The 27557-nt window shown below is 41.5% G+C and overlaps 1 protein-coding gene across 3 annotated transcripts in view; it reads right to left on the bottom strand.

The window, feature by feature from the left end:
- Nucleotides 1-27557, bottom strand: part of C5 (complement C5) — a 72877-nt gene that overhangs the window by 33325 nt on the left and 11995 nt on the right. For all 3 annotated transcript variants that reach the window (XM_083485694.1, XM_083485695.1, XM_083485696.1), the window contains exons 6-23: nucleotides 25740-25822; nucleotides 24332-24422; nucleotides 23295-23400; nucleotides 17985-18111; nucleotides 17146-17261; nucleotides 14503-14703; nucleotides 13547-13750; nucleotides 12113-12322; nucleotides 11429-11578; nucleotides 10368-10497; nucleotides 10149-10214; nucleotides 8738-8941; nucleotides 6432-6516; nucleotides 5775-5851; nucleotides 4827-4966; nucleotides 3370-3597; nucleotides 2313-2373; nucleotides 854-943 (exon numbers count right to left, since the gene is read on the bottom strand). In XM_083485694.1, the coding sequence (XP_083341820.1) occupies nucleotides 854-943; nucleotides 2313-2373; nucleotides 3370-3597; nucleotides 4827-4966; nucleotides 5775-5851; nucleotides 6432-6516; nucleotides 8738-8941; nucleotides 10149-10214; nucleotides 10368-10497; nucleotides 11429-11578; nucleotides 12113-12322; nucleotides 13547-13750; nucleotides 14503-14703; nucleotides 17146-17261; nucleotides 17985-18111; nucleotides 23295-23400; nucleotides 24332-24422; nucleotides 25740-25822 (2369 nt within the window). The remainder of the gene's footprint in view (nucleotides 1-853; nucleotides 944-2312; nucleotides 2374-3369; nucleotides 3598-4826; nucleotides 4967-5774; nucleotides 5852-6431; nucleotides 6517-8737; nucleotides 8942-10148; nucleotides 10215-10367; nucleotides 10498-11428; nucleotides 11579-12112; nucleotides 12323-13546; nucleotides 13751-14502; nucleotides 14704-17145; nucleotides 17262-17984; nucleotides 18112-23294; nucleotides 23401-24331; nucleotides 24423-25739; nucleotides 25823-27557) is intronic.

The raw sequence follows: 27557 nt of genomic DNA, 5'->3' as shown, positions 1-27557 counted from the left end.
CATTGCTGCTGAGCAGATTATGATTTGTCTAGTGTTCCTTGTGCATTTTACTTCTTACTCTCAGGTTGCCCTTGTAAAAGGAGGAAGGGGAGGAAACTAGAATTAATTGGCTCTGCTCGTCATTGGCTCTGGCGCCACCTACTGTTGGGGCCCTTGCCTTACTCCCTACCCGTCTAAATGGGCACCAGTCACCACAGTTACAACTTATAAGCTGCTTCAATCATCACCAATAGAGAAGCAGGATTTGTAAACAGAAGTCTTCAGAAGAGATATGAACATAAGACAAGGCTTGCCAGATCATGCCACCAATCCAGTATTCTGATGGGACTAGTGGCCAGCCAGATGCTTATGAAAAGACCACAACCGGGACATGAGGGAAAGAGACATATCTCAATCATATACCCCAGGAACTGGAATTGTCAGAGGCATCCTGCCACTAATCCCAATATGAGTAAAATGCCACCATTACAGTGGTACCTCAGGTTAAGAACTTAATTCGTTCCAGAGGTCCGTTCTTAACCTGAAACTGTTCTTAACCTGAAGCACCACTTTAGCTAATGGGGCCTCCCACTTCCGCCGCCACCGCACGATTTCTGTTCTCATCTTGAAGCAAAGTTCTTAACCCGAGGTACTATTTCTGGATTAGGGGAGTCTGTAACCTGAAGCGTCTGTAACCTGAAGTGTATGTAACCCGAGGTACCACTGTATCAGCAACCACCAATAAGCTTATCTTCCATTACAAATAAGTGACCTGAAACCTGATTCAAGGCTAAAAACACTTGTAATATTTAGAGGCTTAAAAGCAGCAAGAAAACGTGATTAAAATAACTGTACTCCACCCACTCCATTTTACCTTTTATATTCAGAGTCCTCTCAACCTTTGTCTTAGGGACCATGTTTGATGGTATCCTGTAACGAAATACTTGCTCTCTTTCCACTGTCCCTGTTGTTGAAAATATATGTGAAGAAACCATGGAAATTTATTGTGTTACATATGCCATTACTAGAGCTAAAAAATAATAATTGTGTACTATGTTAGCCTTATTTATTTCACATTTCCATCCTGCCTTTCAAAGGTATACATTTGCAATGATCAGTCCTAGATCTTCAACAATGTGGTGTGCCTGCAGACTAGGGTTGAGGGAGTAATTTTTTTGATTCACATTTAAAGCCAAATCTACATAAATCATACTTCCTGAAACAATTACATCAGGGATGTCCAACAGGTATATTGTGATCTACTAGCTCAACAACTTTTGTAGATCACTGCCAGTTTTTTTTTATAGTGGGAGTAGATCTCAGTCTCTTGAAAGTTGGACATGCCTGAATTCACATTCATATGAACTTTTCAATGCAGTTTGCCAACCAAGCAATGTGTATGGAAAATGCATATACTGTACTAAGAAAAGTGCACTTAAAAATGCATCTAGTCATGAAAACAAATTGCTCCACAAAAATGTATGTGTTAGAATAAGACTGCATACAAAACGTGTATATTAGGAGAAACACACACTAAAATTCTGATGAATTTTCATAAGGACTTCTATAAAATTGCAAAATGGCATGGAAATGTGGAAAAGTGAACTTTAGATTACAAAACTGGCAAATTCACCCACCCTTCTTACTGTGGGTGCTCATATATGATGTCAATGCTATAATGATGCTAACGTACATGGGAATGAGCTCCATTTAATTCACTGGGTCTCACTTCTACATAGATATAGTTAGGATTGGGACTGGCTTATAAGGAAAGGATCACAGCAGAGTTTGGGAGGCAGGAGGCATGCTATGCAGTGACTTAAAAATAATAATAACCCACATGCTAGTTCCCTTTGTAAAATACCAGCAGCATCCTCCCTGGCATTGCTCATGAAGTCTAAGTAACCAAATAAAAAATAAATTTAAAAAAATCACTGCAGTTTTGAAGTCAATGCATTTTTAAAAGTTTCATCCTGCTGCCTTGATTTAAAATGGCATCCAATTATATCTGAATATAGACCAAATAACCCACCCCTTAATCTCAGGAACCATCATGTAAAATTTTGTTATATCTGAAGAGGTGCCCCAATGCTGAGTGAACCTTCCAAAATCAATAGTGTAATCCATACAGTGCAATCCTTTACATGTCTACTCCTTAGGAGACTCTTCTGAGATGAAAGGTACTTATTCCCAGGTATGTGTGTACAGAACTCATGCCCAAGTGACTGTTCTAACAGCAAATCACATGAGCATGATAATGCTTATCTGAAAGAGAAAGAATGGATCAGGAAAACTGAAAGGAAGGGAGGGGGGGAAAGGGTAATTTGCCATACCATAAACACCCTGTGGGTCCAGCGTGTGACCTTCGTGAATTTCCTTTCTTATCCCTTCAGGCTAAAACCAAAGAATAGGGAGATAACATTATGCAGGCCTGTCAAGCAACATTTGCTTATTCATTCCTCCACCCCAAGAATCTCTAGCAAAAACTAGTTTTTAAAAAGATCTCACAGTTGTACATGCAACACACACGAAACACCCCAACAACTTTATTTGGGAACTGAAGTCCCTGCTAGTGCTGGTTACAGTTCATTTAAAACTGAATCAACAGAGTTAAATATTAAATTACAACTAGCGAAAGACGTTACAAATGTTCCCTGCAAAGGGGGACTTAGAAGCCACCAGGAGGAAAGGATGTGGCAATCAGGCACCCTCCATCATTCCAGGTCCAGGTCCAGGTCCAGGTACAGGTACAGGTAAAGGTAAAGGTAAAGGATAAAGGGACCCCTGACCATTAGGTCCAGTCATGACCGACTCTGGGGTTGTGGCGCTCATCTCGCTTTATTGGCCGAGGGAACTGGCGTACAGCTTCCGGGTCATGTGGCCAGCAGGACTAAGCCGCTTCTGAGCAGCGCACAGAAACGCCGTTTTACCTTCCCACCGGAGCGGTACCTATTTATCTACTTGCACTTTGACGTGCTAGGTGGGCAGGAGCAGGGACTGAGCAACAGGAGCTCACCCCGTCACGGGGATTCGAACCGCCAACCTTCTGATCGGCAAGTCCTAGGCTCTGTGGTTTAACCCACAACACCCCCCGCGTCCCACAGGTATAGGTACAGCTCAATTTTTTCCTCCACCTACCAATGCCCTCCCACTAAGGTTACCAGAAGGAGATGAAGCAGCAGCCTTTCCACTCTCCTTAGACCCAGCTATGTGACTTGCATTCTGTTGAATTTTGCAACTAAGAACTTGTCATCCTGGGTTTCCTCCCCCCCCCCCCCCATCCCTCATCCCTTTAATATGTTGTGAGAGGGATTAAAATCACGAGTGCAATCATTCATTTCTGATTTGCAGGGATGGGAAGGCTTTTCAAGAAAAATAGCTTGATCTTACCACAACTCTTAATGTTCTCACAAGGACTTCATTGACAGAATCAGCCTTCAGTGTAAAGTTGATGGTGTGGAGGCCTGTCTCCAGAGGGAGAATCTTGAATGTTGCTAAGGCAACTGATGATCCCTGGAGATCCCGACGCTTGCAAATGGTTTCTTGGATACCGTGCTGTCCAGTGCTCATGCCTCCAAAAAGGCAAATGCCTTCACCCACAGATACCTTAGTGCAGTACTAAAGCATGTGTCAAAAAGGGTTAGAAGAGGTTTCCATCAGCTGACTCAGTAACATGTAGCTTATAAGCATGTGCAAAGAGGTATTTTATTTTGTTTGCCCTGAATCTTCCAGCATTAAGCTTCATTGGATGTTGCTTAGTTCTAGAGCTATGACAGTTCTGGTGTCCGCACCTCTTTTCTGATTCAGAATGGAAAAGAAGGTGGGTGCCCAGTTCTGGCATCCAATGAAATGTGGATATGTTTCAGTGAATGTATTCAACATAGCAGAGATCGACCCGGTGTAAATAGCAACTAAGCAGGAAGTGCAAATTATCTCACACACATTACAGAGTTTTGTGAGGCTACTTAATGAGACTTATTGGATGTGCCACAGGCACTCACAGGGATTCACATTATAAAGTGATTTTTTAAAATAGAAATTTTGCATTCATAATCTCAATGCAACAATTGAAATTTTGGTAATTTTTGAACTGTTGCGAAATTTTGTTTCACTTCCTCTTCCAGTATTAAGTCTCATCATTTACAGGGAACAATATGCTCTTTGTAGGGATGGAAGGATCTCTCAGTTTTGGTTCTCAGTTTCTCATTTCTCCAATACAGTGGTACCTCTACTTACAGTCCATTTTGGGGTGTCGTTCACACCCTGAAAAGTCTGAAAGTAGAGTGCCACTACTGCATGTGTGCAAAGCGCAATAGAGCGCTTCTGCGCATGCGTGAAGTGTGCAGATCGCTTCTGCGCATGCATGCATGGTGAACCCGGAAGTAAACACTTCTGGGTTTGCCGTGTTCATAACCTGAAAAGCCGCAATGTGAAGCAAACGTAACATGAGGTATGTCTGCATTAAATTCAGTTCTTCACATTTATGCAGGAATCTTTTTTAAAAAAAAAAAAAAAAACCTAATGAAAATTACTCAGCATTTTAGTGCAAATTTCTCCTTCATAAGCACTTTTTTGTAAGCAGTTTTGACTGATGTATTAAGAGAAATTGCTTGCAAAAAATGCATTTTTACATGTTATTTTCATTAATATATTTATTTTAATGCACACTTTAAATTTTTATGTGCAGTTTTTAACAAAACATTGGTTGGAGAACCATATCATAAAACTGAGATAAGTGTGAATTTCAAAGGACGGCTATGCTTGGGTTCTGATATTGTTTTGGAAAGTGTGAATCTGACATTTCCCCCATCCCTCACTCTTAGCAACATTTTCTGTCAGAGCCTTACCCAGGTTTTGGAACCTTTGTAATTGTAAACAGATCCTCTCAATTCTATCTGTTCTCCACGGACAACAGAGTAGGGAACATGCACATCTATGAAGACGTTTTTCATTACCTGCACCTGAAGTGCATCAGCAACACAGATACCTGTGTGAAAATCAAACAGGCAAACAAACAACACCATTTGTAATTAGTATTTAGTATTTAGTAATTAATTAACCAGTCAGTATTTAATAGCATTTACTAATGCTTTTTTAAAACTACTGATGCACTTTATACATATGGGTGAGCAATATGGTTAGTACTAACAGAATTAATAGCTTAACATGTTTATTAAAATACCATTAAAATGCTTTTTGGGAAGGAAGGGCTTTTTGTATTAAATCTGCAGATTGATGTAGGAAATGGAACAGACTAGAATTATGAGTCAAATACGTGGAAGTTTATCCATTCCTTATGATGATGGTTAACATCATGGACGTTTTTAATGCTTTGATGGAATTGCTTTGTTTTGTTTTTTTAATTATGTATGGATTTTATCATTGATGTTACAAACAACTTAGAAGGCCATATTGGCATGTAAGCAGTATATAAAACCCATTTTCTGATCTTAATGCCCTTCCAGGGGAAGATGGGTTTAATGTTGTTCAGGTTGGCAGCCATCTTGTGCCAAAATATTCCATGCTTTAACTATGCACAATACAAAGAAGGACTTCCTTTTTTCATCCTGAATCTCCCGCCATTCTCTCTCTCTCTCTCTCTCTCTCTCTCTCTCTCTCTCTCTCACACACACACACACACACCTCTCCTGGGAGACATCCCAATTCTCTGTGTATTGGACAAGTTGGTCAAGCAACGCTGGAATCTCAGAGGTCCCCAATTGTCTCATTTTTCATATAAAATTTCACTGGCTCACTAAGAAGGGCTACAACAATATGAGACATTTTATACATACCTTTGTCTGAAATGCTAACTCCTTGTATTTCCCAGGTGGTGATAGAATCTGGCAATGTCACAGGAAGAGCCTTTGAACTGCATTTATTAGGAGGGGGAAATGCAAACACATAAAAAAAATGTAGCTAACAAGCATCAGTCAAAATTTTTAAAAAATATACTACAAAAATGCATTATCTTATAGCAAAAAAAATGTGTATATTACAAATTTGCACTAAAATGCTGGTGAATTTTCAACAGGTTTTTAAAAAAATAAAATCACAGATTGTGGCAGAAATCTGGAAAACTGAAAAATGAGGAACTAAGAGAATCAAAACTCACAAATCTGCCCACCCTTACTTGAATAGCTGGGGATTGTGAGACCTCCAGCTATAGGGCGGTATATAAATTCAATAAATAATAAAAATTGAACTTGGGACCTTCTTCATGTAAGTTGTACGCACCGAGACAGTGCTCAATCCACTATAAGGAAGCTACCAGACAACTATCAGACCACAGATCCATCTAGTTCAGTCCTGTCTATACTGGCTGGCAGCAGTTCTCCTGGGTTTAGCTGTGAAAATGTTCTCAATGGATACTTCAGCTCATTCAAGAGAGCAGTTTCATTCTAGGACACAGCTGAAGTCAAAATGACTGAGTCTCTCCCAAAATACTCTACCTGTGAACTGGGTGAACCTCCCATAGCCAGCTTTCAGGAAAATAGCTTCGGATCACTGGATCCAAATTCAACATGGCATCAAGGGCTGGAAAATATTTTTTAAAGGAATTTCAGAAAATTAGAAAAGTCAGCCAGTAGTCAGGAACTGCTAGGACCAGCACAGGGATGTGGAACCTGTAGTCCTTAGAGATGTTGTTGGACTCCTGCTCACATCAGCCCTAGTCACCATGGCCAATGATCAAGGGTGACATGCTCATTTGTATGGATCAGTTCCATATAGTGTGTACAGTGGTACCTCGGGTTAAGAACGTTCTGGAGGTCTGTTTTTAACCTGAAACTGTTCTTAACCTGAAGCACCACTTTAGCTAATGGGGCCTCCCACTGCCGCTGTGCCACCGGAGCACGATTTCTGTTCTCATCCTGAAGCAAAGTTCTTAACCCAAGGTACTATTTCTGGGTTAACGGAGTCTGTAACCTGAAGCGTATGTAACCTGAAGCGTATGTAACCTGAGGTACCACTGTATTGCATTTTCTCTCCCGCCCCCCCCCCTTTTTGGCAGTGGAGGCTAGTTTTTAATAGGTACACCTTGGCTATAGGTTGTGGAAGACCTTTCAGGCCTTTTCTACCTATGCTAGGAGAACAGCACCCTGGCTAACTCCAGCTACAAAAGCTGAGGCTGCTGAGCAGACTCTTGAGCTGAGGGAAGGTTTAATCAGTGGGTGTTGTGTTTTTTTTGGGGGGGGGAGGTTGCTAATGTTGTTGATGTTAAATGTGGAAATTGTTCCATTTGATTGTGTTCTTTTTGATGTTTTGTTGTGTATGACTACTTCTGTTATGTTCGTTATGTAATTTTTTATATTTTGTGAGCCACCTTGAGCATTGAGTTTTAACTTTGGAAAGGCAGAATAGAAATAAAATGATTGACTGGTTGATTGCCATTACAGCAAATACTATTTACGTACTAAACATTTACTAACTATAGTAGGAAACTTGCACGCTTAGGAGAATCTAATGGGAAATCTTGAGGAAATTTTGTAGTTCCATCAGCATCTCCACACTGTCAACATTTTGCAATAAGGATTCGATCAAAACTTTAGGGGGTGTATCCAACTAAGGTTTACCCTAAGTGGACACATTGAAATGAATGGACCTAAGTTCATCATGCTTGTTAAATTCAGTAGTACTACTTGGAGGACTAGAATCGGCTAGAACCCTGTGTTTATGTAGTTAAAGTACTCAACAAATTTGCTTAATAATGAGGAATTGCAATTGAGGAAGTGCATTAAAAAGTTTGAGATGAATGAATGTCTCACAGGAAGATGTGTAAACACCCCAAAAGCAAATCAGGATGAAGGCAGTATGAATGCTCATTGCCATACAATCTTCCCATGAACAAATCAGTAAAGACAGGATATAATCTGTTATGAGTTTGGGGAAGATTGGGGAACCAGTCAAGAATGTTCATCTGTGGATGAAGACTAGATGGTCACTGTAGTACTCCACTTTAAAGGAATGAGCTGGGCTGCAATTAGCTGCCTCTAAGTGAGAACGAATCAAAGGTGTAACAAGTGGGACCAGGCTAAGGAGTTGCATGTGAGTGAGCTGGAAGAGATTGATGCTGCAGGAACTGGGGATAGAGACATGACTTGCTCTGTGCGGGATCTAGAGCTGTGACAAATGGAAAAGCAATATATTTTGGAGTGTTGATACAGAGCGCCCCTCCATCCTATGCCCAAGGTGTGTGTGTGTGTGTGTGTGTGTGTAAATCAAACTGTATATCCTAAAGACTCCACAGTCTCTGTTGACCTTCTTACCAGAGGAACCGAGCCCTGGATAAGCGTACAACCCCACATCCACTGCTTAGAAGAAGAAGAAGAGGAGTTTAGGTTTGATATCCTGCTTTATCACTACCCTAAGGAGTCTCAAAGCGGCTAACATTCTCCTTTCCCTTCCTCCCCCACAACAAACACTCTGTGAGGTGAGTGGGGCTGAGAGACTTCAGAGAAGTGTGACTAGCCCAAGGTCACCCAGCAGCTGCATGTGGAGGAGCGGAGACGCGAACCCGGTTCCCCAGATTACGAGTCCACCACTCTTAACCACTACACCACGCTGGCTCTCTTAGGGTGGCATGCAACATCTAACATCCACACAAGCTTTCTGCAAGCAGATCAGGATGACTGCTTGAGCATCAGACCCCAATTTGATTGGCTGACCAAAACATCTGTTCGTTCCATTCATCTCCTTTGTTTAAAATCCCCTGTGAAACAGTAGCATGCCTCCAAATGGTGTCATGGGGTAATGTTACCTTTTCTCGCCAGTATTAAAACCTTGTGAGTTTCATTCCGCCGCAGGTTTTCTGCAGTTTCGCAGCAGCGCTTAAAAGCTGCTATGCAAAGGCGACCACCAGACTTAATGCGGTTGGCTCTCTCGGCACAAGTTTGCATGATGGGATACAGTTCTGCTCCAGTTCTACAGCATCTCCGAAGGTCTTGTCTTTTAAAGTAGGTTACTGAAATGACAATACATAATACTAGTCTCTTTCTCATGGCATAGTAAAATCAGTACCAGTTTCAGGTTTGGGGTGTCTCCCTGTTAGGGATGTGGATGAAATTTATTATGGGAGTCCCATTTCCCCATTTTCATTTCTTTTTGAATTTGCATACTGCCTTCCTACATTGCTGTTAGGGATGGAGGGAATCTGTATGCATTTAAAGCTAAATCTTATCAAATTCAGACTTTCTGAAACAAGATGTGCAATGAAACACAAGCTGGCCTTTGAAATCATCTGAGTTTTGCAATGCAATACTCCAGTGAAAAAATGCTTACAAGAATGCATATATTAGATGGAAGTGCGCATAAAAATGAAAATATAAGTGAAAAATAACATACAGAAATGCATTATATTAGGGATATTGCTTCCAAGAATGATGGATTTAAAAGAGGATTTTTTAATATTCCCAAATCCCCTATAGAATGTGGAGAACTGAATTTAAGATTGAAAAACCAAAACTGATGGATCCTTCTATCCCTAATTTCCAAGACAGTTTACAAGTCGTTGTGAAAAACATGACTATAAAAATAAATACAACAGTTCCTCAACAGGGAGAAATTTAATTTTGTTTGCGTTTTTATGAGAAACTTCCTAATTTATGCTTCTCAAACCAATTATGAGCTGAAAAGCAGCTTTCCTTTGCAATTCATACTTCATCGAAGTTTGTGATGCAGTTCTCCAACCAAATAATGCATATAAAAATGCATATAATTGTGTGCAGTAAACACATAAATAAGTGGAAACAACATTAAAAGTCATTATCAGGGAAAATGGATTTCAAAAGTGTGCATATTAGTTAAAGCTTTACACAAAATTTTGTATAATGGGAGAAATGTTCACTAATATTTCCATGAAAATTTTTTAAAATTGCAGATTGATGCAGAAATGTAGAGAACTGAATATAAGTTTGGAAAAATGAGAAACCAAGAGAAGATGAAATAGACAGATCTATCTGTCCCTGTCCTCTGGGCAAAATGTTACGCTCGACTCCCATCTGTGGCAGCCACTCCCCATCTTAAGTTACCCATAATGCAATGCCCTAGCCCTTAGATCTATGAAATTATAGATATGATTAAGAAAACCAAATATATTTCCCACAAATCGCTTGGTTCCCCTCTTCAACACAAAAAATGCTATTGAGTAAAACATCTGGCATATGCTGTACCCATTTTGTCGATTTCCTCTTCGATGGTGGACCGTGAGGATCTTACAACAGATTGACAAGCTTCATCTGTGGAAACAAATCAAAGATAAAACCAGTGGCAATGGAGAGAAACATGTTTTTATAAAGCTGGCAGCGAAATGAAAAAGCCTTGACACCCCAGATATTTAGGGAGGACTTGCGAAAAGGTGTCACTTTGTGGTTAAAAGGGATGGGGGGCACCTGTTTCTGTTGAATCATCAGCATTCGCATTGGTCAGGAAGGTGAGTCCAGCCCTTCGAAACACGTCGACATTGCTTTGTCCCCCACCAGCACCACAACCAAGGTCACTTGTTTCCAACTGCAAAAGTGCCTATGAGGGGAGGAAAAGGACAAGAGGGGAGGACTATTTTCACCTTATATTATCAGGGGTAAGAAACCTGTGAGCCTCCAAATGCCACTCCCACCTTCCCTGACCATTGGTCATGCTGGCTAGGGATAATGGGAGTGGGGGGGGCTTAGGAAACACCATATACAGTGGTACCTCTGGTTACATACTTAATTTGTTCCGGAGGTCTGTTCTTAACCTGAAACTGTTCTTAACCTGAAGCACCACTTTAGCTAATGGGGCTTCCCGCTGCGGCCGCGCTGCCGAAGCCTGATTTCTGTTCTCATCCTGAAGCAAAGTTCTTAATATGAGGTACTATTTCTGGGTTAGCGGAGTCTGTAACCTGAACCGTATGTAACCTGTAATTTAAAACCACTGTACCACTGTAATTTAAAACAAGGATGAGGAACCTGCGACCTTCCACATGTCACTAGACTACAACTCACATTTTCTACTACCATTGGACTTCAACTTGCACCTGGCCCAGCCAGCATCGCCAATGGTCAGAGATAATGAGAGTTGGAGTCAAACAATATTACATTCTGTATATTTAAATGAACTTATTCAAATATTATATATTTGTTGTCAAAATACGCATGCTGTAAATATGAAACATAGACGTAGGGAAACTCAGACCCTCCTTGAGTGTTTTTGCCTGGCCGGAATGTTTCCTTGAGCTCTGGGAATGCTCCTTGTTTGTCTAGCTAGAGAGAGGTATGTGAATGTGTGCAGTAACTAGACTACTGCATGAAGTTAACATTTATATTCACAGTTCTGCCCACCATGGGCATGTGTGCCCCCGGAGGGTGGCCCCAGAGGGATTGAGGCCCTTGGGCTGAGAAAGGTTCCCTGCCCTTGGTGTAACACAATGCAAACAGGTTTTTGTTTTGTTTTGTTTGAAGCATAAGTACGCAACTCTTTCCATGGGCCTTGTCTTCGATCTTGTGATGCCGTAGATTGCCACATCCATAGATGACAAAGCAACCAAAGATTCAAACTCGGTTTTCAAATAAAGCGAAATGGAATCTCCTGGGCTGTGTGACCTTTCACTTGTTGATAATTTAACCTATATAGGAGAAGAGAGGGGGAAAGAGGATTCACTAAAGGAAATCCATTATTTCAATGGTACCTAACTGGGTCCCAGTTTTCTCTAAAGTGTGTGCATTTAAAAAAAAAAAATACACACACACAATGGAGAAATTCACACTCCTCTAAGGTTTGAAATTCAGTTTCCCCCCCAAGTAGCAAACCTTGAGTCCTAGTTCTGGGAGAAAGGCAATACATACATACATACATACATACATACATACATACATAACTGGGGCTCAGCATACATATACATCCATATATTAGTTGGAGGTGGGGAATTAAAAATGCATTATTATTTTTTGCAAGATTACTTTGAAAAAATGTGCTTTTAGGCAATGTTGCTTTAGAAAAAGGTGTTCGCATAAAATTTTTCATGAGGACAATTTTAATCTTTTTTAAAGATGCAATGAAATAAATTGCAAAGTGACGTGGGGAAGTGTTCAGAAAAATGAGAAGAAAAATGGGAGAAACCAAACTGGTCAGTGTCACCAACCCATTACATGTTACTCACCTCAAGGCTGTTTCCACATTTCTGTTCTACATTTAACCAGACTGAATCAGCTACCAACTCTGCAGCTCCCTCTCCTGTAACTATGTAGTAGACAAGTAGGCGGGCTGAAGGGACCATTTCCTTCGTTAGCTGAAATCTTAGACTTTGATAAGTGGAGTCTTTAACTCTCTCCTGAGTCCCGTGGGCTTTTATTTTCCCTTTGGATAAGACCTAAAGGAAAGGAGGAAAGGAACTAAGTTAAAAACAGTGGGCTTTGGATGAGAGAGAGAGAGATCTCCAGGGAAGGCTGGGAGAGAACCCTGCTTGAAACATGGAGAGCTGCTTCCAATCAGTGCAGACCATACTGGGCTTGGCCCTGACTCAGCCACTGGCAGAGGAAGAGGAGTGCAGGGGGAGCACACCACCCCCAGCAGCATGATCCCGGTGGGGTGCCATCGCGGCTGCCCCCCCACCTGCACTGGGCGCCACGCCCCCGCAGGTGGTGTGCCATGCCCCCAGGACATGCGCCACACCCCTGTAGGTGGCATGTCACACCCCCAGGACGCGCGGCAGCCCTGCCCCCGCTTGCTCACCCCCCCTGTGATGGAGCATGAAGCTCCGTCACTGGACTCAGCATAAGGCAATTTCCTACAAAACTGACATTGAGAATCAACAATGTGCTTTGCTTGATGAAACCCTAAAAATGCCAGAGTAATTGGCAGTGAAATTGAAGAGGGCAATTTCAAAGAGTTAGCAGAGTGTAACGTGCTCTAGAGCTACAATGATTAAGGTGTCGTATCTTTCTGAGACACATCATTGCAGGAGGTGATTTACAGGACAACATGTTGTGTAGCAAGTCTATTGGGTTGTATCCAGTGTTAGTCCTACTCAGAGTAGACCCATGGAAATTATTTGAACTAAGTTAATCATGGTCATTAACTTCAACAAATCCACTCTCAGTAAGACTGGTACTGGATACAATCCTGTATCCACTGCTTAGAAAAAGCTTTTTGCACTTCTCTTCTCGTTCAGAGTGGAAGGGTAGGCGGGTGTTCAATCCTGGCAGTAAATGAGATGTTGGCATGTTTAAGTGGGGCGGGGGGGAGGTTGGTTCAACGTAGGAGAAAATGAGCCAGTGCAGACCTGAGCAGGAACAGTGAAAGGTCTCATCCACATTATGAGTGACTGAGACCCTTTGTGAGCGCCATAGGAGGTATATGTAAGCAACACTGGTGCCTCTGCTTTAGTATACATAACACTGAAGAAAGCATAGTGAGAGGCAGACTTAAATACTTGTGAATTTGCTGGTCTTTTGTGTCACCCAAAATCTCCTGGTTGAGGTGGCCGCTTCATAGCATGCAATGGCAGGATGAGACGTGGAAGCTTGAGGGACAATTCAATGCAATTAAAGACAATACATTAAGAGGGAAGTGGGTTGTTTTCTTCTGTGCGTACCAAATAGCTATAGTGATGTATTTTATCAAGATAGTGGCTTGATGGGTGTACGTTGATGTGAAGGGTATCACCCACACGTAGCAACTGGTGGTTTGAAGCCCAGTCGATGTAAAGGTAACTTCCACTGAGGGAAGCATATGATTTTGCCTCGTAGCTTTCACTGGCCTGATTTTCTTCTGGTAAACTGGTATCTGCAGTTTTTAACTGGAAATGATAGGAAACAAAATGAATTTAAATCCACAGGGGCAATAAGAGTCTAAAAAAGTACAAGTCAACAGGCAGGAAGGTCTAGGAAACATCAGTCGCTCAGAGGATAAGCATTGCATGCAGAAGGTTCCTGGTTCAAACCCCAGCAACTCAATGTAGGGCTTAGAGTTCCAGCTACATGAAACCCTGATGAGTCCCTACCAGCCAGTGTAGGCAATGTTGAGCTAGATGAACCAATGGTCTGACTCAGCATGGTGCAGCTTCCTTTGTTCCTATAACCTCCTATCAGCTGAGGGTCCACTTATTTTGTCATGACTGCCATTCCTTCCCCCACACTTTGGGAACCTGAGGGTGCCTTGAGAGCCGCTGACAAGTCAGCACTGACTATACCGAACAAGGTAGACCAATGATCAATATAACAGATGAATCAATTAAATGTTGTACTTCAAGTCTTAACATGAAACACATCTCATTTTCCCAACACCTCTTGCTGTCAAGTTTCTAAATATGGTTTAAGACAGGCACTCTCCCTCCCTTTGGAGGGGGGGACACACACTCAGTATACTTTTTAGTAGTACTTTTTGTTGTAATGCACTGTGTTTAAATATAAAAATCCAGTTTTCAAGGTCACCCATCTGAACTAGAAAGCGGGGCGGGGAATGTTCCAAATGCGCTGCACACAGGCCAAAATATACAGTCTCAAAGTACAGCCTGTACAAGAACGGAAACCCGAAAAGAATTTAACTCACTCGAAACTCCAGCACTTTGCAGTCAGAAGGAATATTAACCACAAATAAAGCTGTCCCGTCGTTCTGGCTTGTTTGCCTTATCCCAGATTCTGCACCTTCTTGAACTAACACGTTCTCTTCCATTTGCTCATTGAAAGCAGTAGCCGTGAAGACAATGGGTATGTTTCTAGCAGGGGCATCTGCCGTATCCTTCACCTGCACCTATTAGCACAGAAACAAAATCATTTCACTATAATATGCAATCTTCTTTTAAAGAAGGGATGGGGAAGCTCTTTTCCACCTGAGGGCCACCTTCCATGGGCCATGGGCCAGCTGGGGGCAAAAGTGAGCACAGCAACAGGTGTAATTTTTACCTTTGCACTGTTGAGTAGTTTACAACACAGACACATACTATCCTAAAATTCTCCAAAAAAACAGGTTAGCTGTTCTACATACACTTGCTAGAAAACTTGATACTGATTAGGATGCAGTCAATGTCTAAATCTCAGGTAAAGATTTTTGTGTGAGAGAGAAAGCTTCTATCCACAGAATCACAGAATCATAGCACTGTAGAATTGGAAAGGGACCCTAATGATCATCTAGCCCAACCCCTGCAATGCAGGAATATGCAGCTGTCCCATAAGGGGAACGAACCTGCAACCTTGGAGTCATCAGCACCATGCTCTAACCAACTGAGCTATCCTTGAGATTTTCTAGGCTGTGCCCATGTATTAAGACAAGCCACCCGAAAGCTATCTGGAGTTAATTACTTTCGCTTCAGGCAAAATGAGTCTTACAAAATTAAGACTTAGTGTTATGCCCTCAGTGTTTCCAAATGGTGTCTATAAGGAATTGTCCTTGGGGCACCGTTTCTTTGTGTTTCATTCCGCTCGCTACACCACCCAGTGTCCTCTACATAAATATCTGTCTGAGTGTGCTGCTCTGGTTCACCAGAAGCGGCTTAGTCATGCTGGCCACATGTCCCGGAAGCTGTACGTCGGCTCCCTCGGCCAGTATAGCGAGATGAGTGCTGCAACCCTAGAGTCGTCCGCGACTGGACCTAACAGTCAGGGGTCCCTTTACCTTTACAATAGCTGCAGCAGCAGGTGGGGATCATAACATCAAGTGATTTTGTGTGCATTCTGCTATCGGACAAAGAAAATTATGTTACCTTGCATGCATCTCTATTTGATTTAGCTGCCAGGAAAGTAAGAGCCAAATTTGTGGCTTTGCTGGGAATGTTATGGCTTACAGCTAAACAAATAAAATTGTTAATACTCTTGCTACTGCTGAACTCTACCCTCTGTACAGGTAAACAACAAGGGTATGAAGCACAGCCAGATAAGGTGTGACCTGGGGAGAGTCTGAGGGCCAGATAGTGAGGCTTAGAGACCTAAATTCTCCTCTCTCTCTCTCTCTCTCTCACACACACACACACACACACACACACACACACACAGAGGCCTGAGGCACATCACCCATGTTTTAAACCATTTTCTTGTACAAAATATGTGTATTCTTTTATTATTAGGAATCAGAGACAGGTAACTGTTACCACATATACAATGGCAATCAAGGGATCCCTAGTTCAGTTGTAATCTGAGCTGAAACCCTCTACAGTTTTTCACAGGCATTGACAGCAGTGTCAAAAATAACATCCATTTTCAATTATTTTTTGGCATATTTATTGTTGTGAACCACCATGAGACCTATGGATATAGAGTGGTATACAAATTTAGTAAATAATAATAAAATAATAATTGTTGAGTAAATGTTTGCTTATTTATGTATATTGCCTTCATTTTCAGTTGCCTTCAGTTGCCCTCAATCATGCTATCACAAAGCCAAATATGATTGGCTATGTGGTGCTGTGATGCCATCCTGTTCACTGCTGTGGGATTCCTGAATGAATGGGACCAACCCATGTGACCAGGAAGCACGAAGAAACAGCATCAAGGGAAAATCTGTCAAAGGAGCAGCAGCCAGATGAAACACTGGCACCAAAGAGAGTGGGGTGGGGAGAGAGATGACAAATATTTGCACAAACTAAGTGGATTTATTTGGGAACATTTCTTCCTCACTATCACACCAAGTAATAATGTTCTACCATATGCTTTATACTTCTCCAATTTGGAAAAGAGGGAGAAATTTTATTTAGTTCACTTTTAAAGGAAAATGTGCCAAACCTGCACTTTATAAAACAACACTATGCCAGCCTGCATTCGTTCCCCATTTAATCTGGATTTACCCATTCTCATTCATTCATTCATTCATTCAAAGGATTTATACTGTTCACTTCAGCTGGAAAACCTCCCAGAGTGGCTTACAAATTGATTAAAAAAACAAACAGTCCCTGCCCTCTTACTTAAAATCTAAAAAGACATGGCAGGTGGTGGGGAGGGAAGAGGAAAACAAGGAAATTAATTTTTCTGGGGGAAATCTAATTAAGTTGTGTTTGTTTGATCCTGTTACTGGTGATCAGCTGGCAATCTCTGAACAATCAATTTACATCTTTAAGCCCCCTCATCTTAGTTTGGACACAAACTAAGATTCTTTCTTTTGAAGGAGTAGATGCTGCGTGGGAGGAGGGATCTCATGATGTTGTTATTAACGTATTATGGTAATTCCGCTGAGTGTGCATTTCCTTTAGTCACATTAACCAACCTTAATATAGTAGGGGAGTCCAGGCTTCACAAAAAGAGGAGTAGCAACCAAATTGAGTTTGTAAGGTGACAGAACATAATGGACACTGAAAAGTTCACTGTCTTCGCTATGGCCACCTGGCAAAAAAAATAGATGTTTCTTGTGAGAACAGGACTGAATACAAAAAACAACACCAGTGTCATGTTAGCCATCCTGAGTTTCTTTCAGAAATAACCTTTGTTTAGAACAAAATAATTAACCATTCTAGTATGAATTTTGACAAATAAATGAACGTTCATGGTTTGTTTAAGAAATATTGCTTTTATTGATAATTTAAGTATTTATTGTAAACAACTTAGAGTTTTTCCTACAAGTAAAATGGTATATATCAAGTGGTATATATTAACAAATAAATAGATAGTAAATTTATATCATGGTTCCCCCTTACTTTTCTTTAAACTAAAATGTTCCAAATATTGCAACTTTTCTTCATAGGCAAGTTGCTCCACCCCCTTGCTAATTTTGGTTCCCTTTTTTCTGAAACTTTTCCAACTCTTCACTATCCTTTTTGACATGAGGTGACCAGAACTGAACACGGTATTCCAAGTGTGGTCACACCCAGTGATTCCCCCCCCCCCCAAAAAAAAAACCATGTTTAGGGATACTCTCATTTTCCTGCTCATATTGAAATACTGCCCCTCAATGAGGCCAAACTTAGATTCACAAAATGTTTAGGGGTATGCGTATCCCTACGTCCCACCAGAAAAAAGCACTGGTCACACAATATGGCACAAGTAGGGCCAGAGATTGTGTGTGTGTGTGTGTGTGTGTGTGTGTGTGTGTGAACATGAGATAATTACCTGTGGATTCCAGCACTGTAGCGGCAATATAAAGTATTGCGCCATCAAGCTCTTGGAGACTGCCGTAACCTATTTCATCAACAGCCACTTTGCTGTTAAAATTGCACTCTGCTAATCCGTTCTCCATCTGATGATCAAGATGCATAACAGTATCAGAAACTATCCAGGCACAGAGACAGTTTTATTCATTTTATTTACAAAAAAAATTCTATACCACCTTTCATCCAATGATTTCAAAGAGGTTTTAAAAAAATACAGTTCGGTTTCATCTGCACTATACATTTAAAGTAGTATCATACCACTCTAAACAATCATGGCTTCCCCCCACAGAATCCTGGGAATTGTGGTTTGCTAAAAAATGCTGAGAGCTGCTGAGAGAACTCCTTTCCCCCTCATCTATATACAATTCTCAGGGTGATTTTCCTGTACAACCCTCTTCCCAAGGAACTCTGGGAACTGTAGCTTTGTAAGGTGAATAGATCTACTAATTTCAGGGGGTCCAATCTGAATATAACTTAGTTGAATGCAGCATATACTGCCAATTCTGGCCCAACGGCATTGGCTGCCAATCACTTTCTGGGCACAATTCCAAGTGCTGGTTTTGACCTACAAAGCCTTAAAAGACTCAGGACCACAATACCTCCAGACCTGCCTCTCCCCTTACAAACTGACCTGGACCTTGCAATCGCCACCTGAGGCTTGCCTGGCACTTTCATTATATATCGTTAGACACTAGGCAAAAACATTCCTATTCTCCCGGGCTTTTAGCTAATTAAACAATCTATGGCCTTTTAAACAGGGTGGGGGTATTGCTTTTGTTTGACAATAATAATAATAATAATAATAATAATAATAATAATAATAATAATTTATTATTTATACCCCGCCCATCTGGCTGGGCCTCCCCAGCCACTCTGGGCGGCTTCCATAAAAACCAAAAATACAATAAAATATCACACGTTAAAAACTTCCCTGAACAGGGCTGCCTTAAGATGTCTCCTGAATGTCAGGTAGTTGTTTATCGCCTTGACATCTGCTGGAAGGGTGTTCCACAGGGCGGGCGCCACTACCGAGAAGGCCCTCTGCCTGGTTCCCTGTAGCTTTGCTTCTCGCAATGAGGGAACCGCCAGAAGGCCCTCGGCGCTGGACCTCAGCGTCCGGGCAGAATGATGGGGGTGGAGACGCTCCTTCAGGTATACTGGACCGAGGCCGTTTAGGGCTTTAAAGGTCAGCACCAACACTTTGAATTGTGCTCGGAAACGTACTGGGAGCCAATGCAGGTCTTTCAAGACCGGTGTTATATGGTCTCGGTGGCCGCTCCCAGTCACCAGTCTAGCTGCCGCATTCTGGATTAGTTGAAGTTTCCGAGTCACCTTCAAAGGTAGCCCCACGTAGAGTGCATTGCAGTAGTCCAAGCGGGAGATAACCAGAGCATGCACCACTCTGGCGAGACAGTCCGCAGGCAGATAGGGTCTCAGCCTACGTACCAGATGGAGCTGGTAAACAGCTGCCCTGGACACAGATTTGACCTGTGCCTCCATGGACAGCTGTGAGTCCAAAATGACTCCCAGGCTGCGCACCTGGTCCTTCAGGGGCACAGTTACCCCATTCAGGACCAGGGAATCCTCCACACCTGCCCGCCTTCTGTCCCCCAAGAACAGTACTTCTGTCTTGTCAGGATTCAACCTCAATCTGTTAGCCGCCATCCATCCTCCAACCGCCTCCAGACACTCACACAGGACCTTCACCGCCTTCACTGGTTCTGATTTAAAAGAGAGGTAGAGCTGGGTATCATCCGCATACTGATGAACACCCAGCCCAAACCTCCTGATGATCTCTCCCAGCGGCCGCATGTAGATGTTGAAAAGCATGGGGGAGAGGACAGAACCCTGAGGCACCCCACAAGTGAGAGCCCAGGGGTCTGAACACAATAAATAATAATAATAATAATAATAATAATAATAATAATAATAATAATAATATTCTATATTGTAAACCGCCCTGTGATCCTCAGATGAAGGGAGGTATAGAAATTTTAACAACAACACTGAAAGAGCTGTGGGTTCCTTATCCCTGGCATAAAGCAATTCAGTCAACCAATTAGACTTGGATAGCATCCTGCAACACAGTACCAACATAAGCCATTTCACACTATTGCGATGATACCCATTTCCAGCACCAAAGTGTTCATCAGTGGGATGGCTGACTGATTCACTTTTTAAATCAGGACACTAAAAAGAACAAAAATAACTTCATTCGTTGACCTAGTTTTTGGGACAAATGCTTCTGAATCCTGAAAGGAGCACAAAAATAGTTGGCAGTTGTTTGCCGAATTACAAATCCTGGCAACTCTGAAGTACGTTTCTCATTTTTAGCTGATCCGAAGAATGAAAAATTCTAAAGAACACCAACGTTTTCTTGCCTGGAAAATATATTGGCATCCGCCCAAGTAATAGCAAATATTTCAAACTGAGTTCCCAGAAGCAGCTGGAAATGGAAGCAGTTCAAAGACATGCACTCTCACCCACTCAAGGGAGGACCTGGCTGGAAGCCGGGTCTGCATCATCTTAAATCCAAGTAACTGATGTTTAAGTGGCTTGTGGACTGGGCTGTTAGTTAAAATGTGGAAACGGTTGGCTTCCAAGTCAAACCATTTATATATTTTTAAAGAGTGGAGATTTGGGATGGGGGGAGATATTCAGTTGGGTTTGCATTTTAATTAACACTGAAACAATGCACAAACCAAAATGGTTTTGTTTTGTTTTTAAATTCTCCAATTCAGAAGTGTCCAAATTGCATATATGTACATAAATGTGTATTATTAGTAAAAATATCCACATTAAAAATGCACATATTGTATATAATATATATATATTAGTGAAAATAACACCAAAAATGCACATATTACTGAAAAGAACATTGGGAGAGGCTTTGCAATTGGTTCCAACTCATGGGCTAGCGGTTGTCTATTCCTGCTATGAGACAAGGCTCCTCATAAACATTTCTAGATGCCAATGGTGGCTGGTGCCTACTAGGGACTGGTAGAGCATAAGGCAGGGAGCCCAGCAGCAGCTGACACCAGAGCTAGTGACAGGCAGAGCCAACAAATTATAATTTTGTCCCCATCTACGTCCCTGCTGAGTCCTGAAAAGGGCATCTTTGAACCTAAAGAGGAGGAAGCTGAGAGGCAGTGCCACCCCCTGGACTGCTTGTCAGTAAGAAGCCAGACTGAGATTGGTGGAGAAGTGCCCCCCTCGCCCTGATGGATGAGGTACCACTTGTCTGTTTCAAGAGAGTGCAGATCTGGGGATGAAGTCAAACTGCACAGTGACCTCTCCAGGATGCTACCCTGGGCAGTGTACAGTCATACCTCAGGTTACAGATGCTTCAGGTTCCGTTTTTTCAGGTTATGGGCATGCCAAAACCCGGACGTACTGGAACGGGTTACTTCCGGGTTTTGACAGCCGTGCATGCACAGAAGCACTAAATTGTGCTTTGCGCATGTGCAGAAGAGCTAAATCGCGATTTGCGCATGCGCAGAAGAGCCAAATCGCAATCCGCGCATGCACAAACGCAGCTCTGCAGGTTGCGAACGTGCGGGTTGCGAAAGTGCATCCCGCACGTATCACGTTCGCAACCCGAATGTTCACTGTATACAGAAGTCCTAGGCTGCTCAGATAACAAGACTCCCCTCTCAGCCTCATCCTACATCAAGAGCGAAATTTATCCTTTACTTTTGAAGCATGGATGTAGGAAAAGCTCAAGTTCAAGCAGGCAAAATATACTGGTGAGCTGACTACTGTGAACCTCTCATATGTGTTAGAATTGGTAGCACACATGCAGAAGTGGCAATCAGAAAATGACAACAACAGCAAAAATCCCCTCACACAGTTTCATGTTCGCTAAAGGGAAATTCAAGCGCACTTCCATCATTCACAGCTGACAGCAAACCAGAACTATGTTTGCTCAAACAAAGTGCATTTCTGTAAACTACCCTGTGATCTCTGATGGAGGGTAGTATCAAAATTTACATAATGATGATGATGATGCACGTGGCACAACAAATCCAGAGTTTTTGCTGGGAAATGCACTGAAAAGCATAGGATGAATGAATAATTAGCAGGAAGATGTTTAAATGCTACACAAGCAAATCAGAACAAAAGCGCAATAAAGTCCAGATATCGTCGAACCACCACGTAAACTTTGTGCAAGCAAATCAGGATGGATGCTCAATAAATAGGTCCTCTGGGAGAGAAGAAGAAGAAGAAGAGTTTGGATTTGATATCCCGCCTTTCACTCCCTTTAAGGAGTCTCAAAGCGGCTAACATTCTCCTTTCCCTTCCTCCCCCACAACAAACACTCTGTGAGGTGAGTGGGGCTGAGAGACTTCAAAGAAGTGTGACTGGCCCAAGGTCACCCAGCAGCTGCATGTGGAGGAGCGGAGACGCGAACCTGGTTCCCCAGATTACGAGACTACCGCTCTTAACCACTACACCACACTGGCTACACCCTTAAATGTGCTCTTTCAGATTTAAAAATGAAAAGCATTGACTGTGAATACAAATATTAATTATTATAGATTTGGGGACACACACCCCAAATCCTAGAAATTAATAAATGGTAGGATTTTGATTATGTGGAGTGTTGAAGGGAAACTTGCAGGCCAGTGGGAAAATACAGGCTAAGCTTTCTTTCCAAGCCAGGGCCTCACCTGGGATCGAGGCATTAAAATGACGAAATGTCATGTTAGCCCATCTGAGAGCCTGAGCGTGGGAAGACAGGGGTTGTCGTGGTGACAGGATGTGGGTTCACAGTGACAGGAAGAGTCTTTTAGAACAAGGTGTGCTAGGAAGAAGATGGGGAAGAAGAAAGACTGGAAGAGATGCCTTTGACTCCACGGCTGCACTGCTGTAGGAGACAAGCCTTGCTTGAAAGGACCATGCTGTAAGATCTGGACTTTTTAATAAATTGCTGGTCCAAATGTGTTTTGTTTTGTTTTAAAATGTTACATGGCCCTGCTAGAGTACGGCTTACTTTCATGGAAAATCAACAAGGCATCAACTGATGTGGCCTGGCTTCTCAAGCCAAGATAAAACCGTTCTGTGATGAGGTACTGTCTGCTCAATTTCAGTCCAAAGTAGCCTGTGGTTTGTTCATGTTTTCCTTATACCCTTGATAGTACTAGTTTAAAATTGGAATGCTGACACTCAGTAACTGTCAGGGTAAACCTGGAGACAGATCTAAACCTCAGAAGCTACACTGGGAACTGTGACAGGAGGCCTGATGTAATTATTTTTGATCCAACCTTACCTCAATGCGTTGCAAAGCTCTGGGAAGCATCTTTTTTTCAGCTCCTTGAATTATTCCAAAACGGACATAAACTTGAGCATTAGCCAATCTCTTGTTGTAAAAATATCTTAAAAATAACAGCAAAGTATTATTATTATCACTACTATTACTACTGCTGCTACTACTGCTATTATTATTATTTCAATTTAGTACCCACCCTTTATCATAACACCACAGGGTGAGATACTACAATTTAAAAGACATTATTAAAAACAGTTCAAAACAAAACCACTCCACCAGTTATTGACACTGTTTCACAGAAAACTATGAGCTAAATTTATAGTAGTAACTGATTTATGTTACTACTATGTTACTTTGTTTAAAAAATGTATCACAATGAGGTAAAGAAATTTCAGAAGCACTGGGTTCTGTCACATTAGTCCTACTTGGAGTAGGCCCACTGAAATTAACTGACAAGAGTAATTTAGGTAGATTAATTTCAGTGGGTCTACTCTGAGTAGAACTTAGTTAGATTAACATGTATTTTGAGCTATAATTTTAGCTTCAATATATGTTTTAACAATTCATTATTGTTCTATTTTGGGGGTTTTAAGCTCTTTAACTTTGATTTTTATTGACAATTTTAATGTATATTTTATACTGTATGTAAACCACTAAAAGGTTTTATGTTGTATCCATTGCTAGTCCTAATCAAAAAGGACCCACTGAAATTAATGCTCGTTACTTACTTAGATCTAGAAATTTCCATTTGTCCACTCAAAGTAGCAGTTAGATGAACACAACCTTTTATTCACAATTACGTGGTATATACATTTTGTTAGATAAATAACTTCAACCAATTATAGCAGAAAACAAGAGTACAAACAATTAAGAGGAAGAAAGCCATGTTTTACATTCCAGAATCCACTACAGCTTTGCGGTGGATACAAGACAAGACTCTCACATTGCAAATCCCCCCCCCCATTAAAAATAATTGCTTTTAAAAAGCAAACCCAAAGACAAACAAAAATGATGCAATATGCACAAGCCCGCCTTACCTCGCTTTAATAATGATCCTGAATTGTTCAAATTGCTGAGAGCTTATAAAATTCTTTTCTGGTTCTATCATGACAGAGAAGCTTGGCAATGCTTGAAATGTGAAGTGGAAGAAAGCTCAGTTAAACCCTTTTACTTTTAAGTACTGTATAAAAGAGATCAAATCTATTTCTGCAGAACATTCACTGCTAGGGCTAGCACCTGTTTTCACCGGCCCTCCTTCCAGAGTTTGGAGGCATGTGCTTAGACCAGCTCCTTGCTTAAGAGCAGGAAAGGGGGAGAAATTTGATTCAGTTCAAATTTAGAAGCAAACTTGCCTTATTCTCACTTTTTGAAACAATATGTGAATTGAAGCACAATCACCCTTCAAAAACTGGCACTACTCTGAATTTTGCAACATAGTTCTCAAATTAAGTAATTTAGACAAAGATGCATATATTAGGGTAAAGTATGCATATTGATGCAGTCATTAGTGAACATAACATACAAAAATACGGGAAGCTGCTTTTCAAATATCTGGATATCAGGTAAATCTGCTTATAAAAATGTGCATATTAGGAGAGATAGCACCCAGTGGGTGCTATCATGTCCTAATGGGTGCTTTCATGTCCTCTCTCAGTTCTCTCCATGCTGATAACCAGCTGGAAGTTTTCCTTGCATAATTGTAGAACATGCTTCCAATGAGCTTATTATTAATTAGATTTCTTACTCACCCAGGGCTGGTTACAGCAATTAAAAAATACATAATGAAAACAGTTTGAAACACATTATAGTCAAGGGGATAAGGTGGGTGCTAATCTATATATTTGTATATCTATACGGTGTTAAAGGCCAGGGTGAAGATGTCTGACTTCAGCATAAACCAGAAACTACATAACAAGGGTGCCAAATACACCTCTGTGGGGAGGGAATTCCATGCCTTAGGGGCTGTCAAGAGAAGGCCCTCTTCTGGGTCACCAACCTCCATACTTCTGAGGGCAGCAGAACTACCAAGATGGCTCCCTCTGCTGATCTTAACACCTGAGAGGTATTTTAAGGAAGGACGTGGTCTCTCAGATATTTGGGGCACAAGTCGTTTAGTACTTTAAACAGATAATTAGGTATGGTAGTCCTCAACTGCTTAACCATTCATGAAATTAATCCACTGATGAAATTCATTAAATTTATATCCCACTCTTCCTGCCCCCACTCCCTGCCAAAGGAGCCTAGGGCAGCAAACCATGAGCAACAAAACAATACAATTAAAAGCAAAACAAAACATTTACAAACATCTAAGGACATCTAAAAACAGTTAACAAATAAATATGTCCATCTTACTCATTACCAATTCAAAGAATATTATAATGCACCTCCCCCAAAAAGAGAATTAGTGAATTGGCTTTATAGTATCCATATAAATATCCACATTACCATATTCTTTAACTTGAAACCCAGTTTTGGCAGAGGTTGTGAAATCCTTTTGATACTTGGCTTTTATTGTCCAGTAACCATATCTATGGGGAGAAAGATAAGATTTATAAAAAAAAAAAATGGGGAAAGGGAGCCTTAAAGCCACACACTGGGCTTCTTGGTTGAGCAGGAATTTGGACCCAGTTTCCCTGGTTAAGCCTCTAACCACTAAAGTTGTGCCCATGGGCCAGGCTAGGGAAACTTTTTTTTCTTTTTCTTTTTGCAGAAAAGTGTCCCCTGTGCTGTTTTAGACTTCAAACACCTTTTCCTCTGTATTTTAGTTCCTCCTCCTCTGCAAAACTGCACAGACAGAGGGTGACCTACAGAAACGAAGATGTTAATTTCTCTTTATTTCCTTTCAGTAACGTTTTACAAATGCTTGTGGTTTCATATCGGTTCCAAGAAATTGGGGGAATTGTTACTGTGAAGTTCCTTCCAGGCTTGCCTCTAAGCAAATAGCTTTACAAAGTTTTACCAAGCAGAGCTCTGCTGCGCGTGTAGTAGCCATGCCCCTATGTGCCAAAACTCCAACAAACTATATGTTTCCCTGTCTTGTGGCAAAATCCCAACTCCTTTCCCTATTATATTTGAAGGCAAACCACTGCTTAATGCATCAAGTGACAGAAAGTAGTCAAGGAAGGTGAAAGAGAGAGAGAGAGAGAGAGAGAGAGAGAGAGAGAGAGAGAGAGAGAGAGAGAGACTATATTCTCAAAACAGAATGACTTGCTGACTGGCACTTTCCACAGAAACAAAGATGTTAATTTTGCTTAATTCCCTTCCAGTATTGTTTGAGGTTACAAACAGCTTGCAATTGATTGGGCTGAACACCATGCAACTGTGATGCTTCATGCTGGTTTGTATCAAACCAATTAGCATTACAAAACCCAGCTATGGCATGTAGTATGCAATATTTTCCTTATAGTTGTAAATTAAAGTGCTTTTGTTTTTTGCTTTTTTCATTGAATAAAGCACTGTTAACTGTGTGTGCCATTGTAATGGATTGCTTTGAAGTCATTTCTGCACCAAGTAATTTTTAGCCTCCAATTCCCCCCCATAACCCATCCCATATTTTGCCTGACCTGTCCTTTATTTTGCCCAACCAAAAGTGGCAACACTACCATGGGCCCTACGACTCTACAACATTTCTCTGATGAAAATAGGGGTGTCCTACCATACCCTTCAACATTTCTCTGATTAAAATTAGGACATCCTAAGGAAAAGCAGGGCATTCTGGGATCAAATAAGAAACTGGGATGATTGCTTCTGTAAATCCATGACAGTCCCTGAAAAATAGGAATACTTGGAGGGTCTGCCTTGAGGTCTTCACCTTGCACTCACAGAACCTGATTCACCACACACAGAGAGACACAGCTCCTTTGAGACGGTGAAAGTTATTTTTTTTTAATCCTTTGAAATTTACACAGAGTTTAAGAAGGAAATTAGAAGGGTGACTCTCTTGCCCACTTCCTCTTTCAACTCTGTGTGCTTTTCAGCACTTGGATTAATTCTACAGGACCTGGCTTGTGCATTGATTGCTTGGAAAACGTAGTCTGTGTGCATGCATTTCATTTCTTCCTGTTTTGGGGAAGGGCAATTGCAGGCAGAATGGGGAGGCAAAAAGTGGCCAGGGGGGTGGCACCCACAGCACTCGCTCCAAAATCTAAATGTGCTGCGGGACCTAAAAAGCTCAGCAACCCTGATCTAGTCACTGAACCACATTGGTGTTGTTAACTGTGAGAGAGTTCTTTGGAGACCCCCTAATCCCCTCTCAAAGCTGGG

The sequence above is a fragment of the Podarcis liolepis genome, assembly GCF_965112155.1.
Source record: "Podarcis liolepis genome assembly, chromosome: Z".
Taxonomy (NCBI): Eukaryota; Metazoa; Chordata; class Lepidosauria; order Squamata; family Lacertidae; genus Podarcis; species Podarcis liolepis.
This window is presented reverse-complemented; position numbering and strand designations above follow the sequence as displayed.